The sequence below is a fragment of the Durio zibethinus genome, chromosome 9, assembly GCF_047325235.1.
Source record: "Durio zibethinus cultivar Kanyao isolate XHJ-2024 chromosome 9, ASM4732523v1, whole genome shotgun sequence".
Lineage (NCBI taxonomy): Eukaryota > Viridiplantae > Streptophyta > Magnoliopsida > Malvales > Malvaceae > Durio > Durio zibethinus.
The window spans coordinates 7,096,837-7,101,617 of record NC_143170.1 but is presented as its reverse complement, the minus strand read 5'-3'; the positions used below and the strand labels follow the sequence as shown (position 1 = coordinate 7,101,617).

The 4,781-nt window shown below is 37.8% G+C and overlaps 1 protein-coding gene across 1 annotated transcript; it reads right to left on the bottom strand.

The window, feature by feature from the left end:
* Positions 1–1,557: 1,557 nt before the first annotated feature.
* On the bottom strand, positions 1,558–4,205 carry LOC111310273 (BAG family molecular chaperone regulator 1-like). The gene is made up of 4 exons (XM_022909568.2): positions 3,278–4,205; positions 2,905–3,161; positions 2,613–2,759; positions 1,558–2,432 (listed from the first exon to the last, which is right to left on the bottom strand). Exons 1-4 carry the CDS (start codon positions 3,513–3,515, stop codon positions 2,016–2,018), a joined length of 1,059 nt encoding a protein of 352 aa, XP_022765303.2. The 5' UTR covers positions 3,516–4,205; the 3' UTR covers positions 1,558–2,015.
* Between the last annotated feature and the right edge of the window lie 576 nt (positions 4,206–4,781).

Genomic DNA, 4,781 nt, shown 5'->3' with positions numbered 1-4,781 from the left:
AACCCTCTCCCTAGTGAAAACAGAGACGTAATTGTGTTGTACTGATAATCCTTTTACTCCATATTCCACAATATTCTTCTTAAATAATTCTTTTCTCATTTTCTTTTGGTATCGCTTTAAGTTTTTATATTTTCGGGTACCAATTACAGACTATTACATTTTTAGCTTTAGCTTTACTGACTTTTTTGCTTTGATATTTTCCTTATAGTATATTTTTGTTGCTTTGCCTCAGGATAACCAGATAAAGACATTACAACCAGTTGATTTTGTAGCTAGTAATCATTTGTAGTTGAAAGGTTATAGCACCAAAAGACAGACGTGTTTCGCATTGATGCTTCTTTTCAATGTCCCCCGAGGCCCGAGCTCACCGACGGCCTACAGCCTTCCCCAACAACTTTTGTGCTTTCTAGATGCCGTTTAATTTGGTAAAGGGTGACTTAGACCTTCGTTAATTAGTACTTCAATCATATTTTATAGTCCCCTTTGTTTCTTTCGCTTTAACCATCTAACAAAAGTTGTATAGCTCGAATCCTGTGGGGGCATGGCTCAAACCTCCAACATTATTTATAGTAAATCGATGGAACGTGTATTCTTTTATGCCTCCCCGATGCTTTATCAGGGTAAAGTTAAGACGAGCAATCCTTTATAATTAAAGTGTCGATAGAATCATCTATATGCATATTTCTTGAGCAATTACTGATGTTCTGTGTTACTAACCTTTCATGTTTTTGTATTCTTTATTCTAATTTTCTATCATGATTTCCACTAGATGTTAGATCACCACCTCTTGTTTTTGGACCTTGTAATGCTACCCAGAATTGAATGGGGCGGGTTCCATTTTTGGCCGTCCTCCTATGGAGAGATGCATCTACGTCTGTCAAGCGGAATCTGAGGGGACTTTCCTGCTGGCAATTTGTCCTTCCGAATTATTATGTTATAATTACGGTTGGATTGAAATCATTCTCAAGTCACTTTCAAGACGTGAGAGTACACACACTTATTTTAAACCAACACTCTTTTTGAGTCGCTTCTTATTCTTACACTTCCGAGATCCAACCATGAACCAGTCTCAAGCCCTTTATTGACTATTAATAATGCAAAACGGTATAAATGTTAATGATATCGTTGTTTCAAAATGCAGGGTAGGGCGATGAAACTCAGTGTTCTTCTTCTTTATTCCATCTCGATGTGGCCCTGTTCCTTTTATATCGAGTAGGAGACTAAAATCATTGAGACTGCAACCAAATAAGGCGGGTTTTCTGAAATTGGAATCAGGGACACTTGTAAAAACAATCAAGGCTAAAATCATTGGGACTGCAACCAAATAAGGCAGGTTTTCTGAAATTGGAATCAGGGACACTTGTAAAAACAATCATATCCTAACACACGTATTACCTTTTAAAATGGTTAAATTAATCCACCGCCTACATGTCCTTTGCACTTTTTTATCAGTCTTGGCTCCCTATCATTGGACGGGTTAGTTATTAGATTACCAAAATCCGTTCCATTTAACACCGCCCGCTTTTTGTCAGCATACAGTCCCCACAGTAAGCAAGGTATAAAAATTAAATATAGTATTTCTCAAATTTCAGCAATCACTATTCTGCTTTTAGACTCAGACAACAAATAAATTACAATTGACCTTGTTCCATTCCATTTGGCTGAGAAATGGACATATTGAGATTACACATTAGGCAGCCAAAATACACCTCCCCGAGTTTGTCACCATCAAAAGGGGTATCGTACAAATTGGAAAATGGATTCAAGGACAATAAAATACCAGGCGAGTAACAGTTTTTTAATTATAATCATCATAGTAATTGATAATCACTGTGGTGGAATCCCCATTTATTTTGTGGTGAACTGAATGACAGATTGAAAAAAGGAGGTTGCCCAAGAAAACCTAAGTACAGAAAGAATGGAAGAAGAAGAAGCGATAAAGAGATAACAAACCCAACGGAAGACAAACCCAAAGCACATCCACACACAGAAAACACAGAGACGTGGCATACTGCTTAGTCAAAGAATTCCCAAGGGAACTTTGGCGGGACTGAACTATTGGCGGTCGATGTGGATGTAGACATAGATGTTGAGGGGACCGGCAACAATGATGGGGAAGAATCAAATGTCTCCCATTTAGTGGTGACTACTACCGCCTCCGATGCCGAATGCCTCAATTGCTGCTGCTGGTGCTGGTATTGTTGATGGATTGGCAAATGGGCAACCGAGTTCCTTGATTGCTGCTCTTGAATTGGTGCTAGTCTTTGCCCGTTTAAATGCCCAGATTGCTGCTCTTGGATTGGGGCTAGTTTTTGCACATTTGTATGCCTATGTTGATTCTGCATTTCCATTTGACCTCCATTGCTGCTAGGCATAGCGTTTTTAATCTTCAACATATCCAATGTCTCAACATATTTTTGAACTCTTCTCACCTTTATAAACAATGCGAAATAAATAAGTCTCTAAATCTCAGCACGTAAAAACTTTATAATATCAAATTCAAACCGGAGCAGCTATACATTTATCTTTTAATTTTTGGATTATATCTATCTTTTAATTTTTGGATAATGAATGATTATGAGCTTATTGTAGAAAAATAGAAATTAGGTAACCTGCATTTTTCTTTGCAATTTGACATCTCCATCAGTCATAATCCCATCCAATTTAAGCAACTGATTCATCAACAGCTCAATCAAATTAAGCACATCTTTCTCCGCTACTTTCCTACCTTTAGTAATTATTGATTCAAGGGCTGACACCTAAACAATATCCAACGAAAAGAATTCCACTTTCATCAAACTAAGAAAAAGAATGCATCACCTCATAAATTCAAATTCGTTTAAAGAAAAAAAAAACATCTTACAAATTCTAAAACACATTAATGCAAAACTCAATATTCTCTACCTGGCCAGCAAGCCTATCAACTTCCAAGCTGATTTCAGAAATAGATTTAGAAGCCTTCTCCATCTTAGCATTCTTTCTCATCTCCAATAACCTCTTTTCTCGACTAATTGGGTCTTCAACTAAAACAATTTTTGATTTGTCCTTGACACCTGCCATATCTAGAAACGCATTGGAATCCCTCTCTTTGTCTTTGTATAACAACTTTTGATCTTGATGGTGTAATCCTGTTGGCCCTGTCAACATCTTCTTCAATTCCCCTGCAACCCCAGAAACAACCCAAAGTCAATAACTTGGATTTCATTAATTAAGTGGAATTAAACCAAAAAAAAAAAGAGTTTAATTTGTGTGTGTGTGTGAAAGGTGAGAAATTTACCGAATGTAGCTTGAGAACTGATGCTGATTTCGTGGTGGATGGACCCGTATTTGACTCTAACTCTAATAGTCGGCGGTGGGATGGAGATTCGATCGGAGTCCGGGCTTCGCTTTTGTACCAACATGCCTCCAGGTCTAAGCTCCCAATCATGAGCAGCCGGTTCACCTCCACCGCCAAAAGCTGAGCCGCCATTTGTCACCGGGGACAGCCCTGTCGCTTTAGTCTTCATTCTCATCATTTTTTGTTACGATAATATTCCTGTTTCCGGTTACTTAAAAAGGATATTTACGGAGAGGAATTGTTACAGATCTCTAGAAAGAGTGAAAGTGGGCGATCTGTATCAGAAAACACGGAGAGACATTTTTCGGACAAAGGTAGTTAAGTAGATGTTTTTACGAGAGACTCCCCGGCATTACACGAATCCAACTCCTATGGCCACGCGTATTTACAAAGGCAAAAAAAAAAAAAAAAAAGCTTCCAAAGCAAAGACACAAAAGAAACTGCAACTCTTCGCCTTCTCCCTTTTCTATTTCCGTCAACAACAGCCAATGGCGTCTTACCAAAGGCAAGAAAAAAGAAAGAAACAAAACAGAAAATCTTCGATTCTTTCCCAGCAAGAAAACCAAACCAAACTCCCAGATCGCTGACCAAAAAGAAAGAAACCTCAGATCTCTCCAACAGAAATGTAACCAAAATAGCTCGGAATTTACTAGGGAAAGGAAAAGAAATGCTCCCAGAATCTCTTCCCCGATGAAATTACCGGAAAAATCAGCGTGACAAAAATATAAACAAGGGAAATGAAAAATTTTTTTTTCAAAAGTATGAATCTGTTTCTTTCTCTCTCCTTCCTTGTAGGTCTGGAAAACTCGTGGAAGAAGGAAAAAAGAAGGAAAATGGTAAAAAAATATGAATAAAAAAACGAGTGGACAGCTAAAACAGCTGCGGTTGTGACTTTATAAGAAACTATATATCAAGGTTATATAAACATTTATATTTTTATATTCGAAAAATGAAAATGCATGTTTTATTTAATACGGGAAAAAGAAAGGGAAACAGACAACGGAAGCCGCCAAACCGTGTAAAAAAGAAACACTCTGGGTCGGGAGACACTATTCCGCTGCGACATGGTTTAGTTAATCAAAGTACGGACTTAACTGCTATTGGTTGTACACGTATGGTGTTGAGGGCTATATCGGGGAGTTGCTGATAATTTCCAATAATTTCAATCATTGACCCGATAACTATGACGGATGGAGGATAAAATGTTAAACACGTGGAACTTGACGGTGATGGTCCACCGTCAAAACCTGCCACATGCTGCACCTTCGTCAGGTAACTTTGTACACGTGCGACACTTTCCTTTGATTAACATTTTACCGCGAGTAATTATTAGTACTTAGACTCAAAAATATCTTAACGCCTTTTTTGTAGCCTAATGATATTTGTTAAAGTTTCTTGTACTTTTAAAGACTCTCCACTTAATTACCATTCCTCAAATCACATA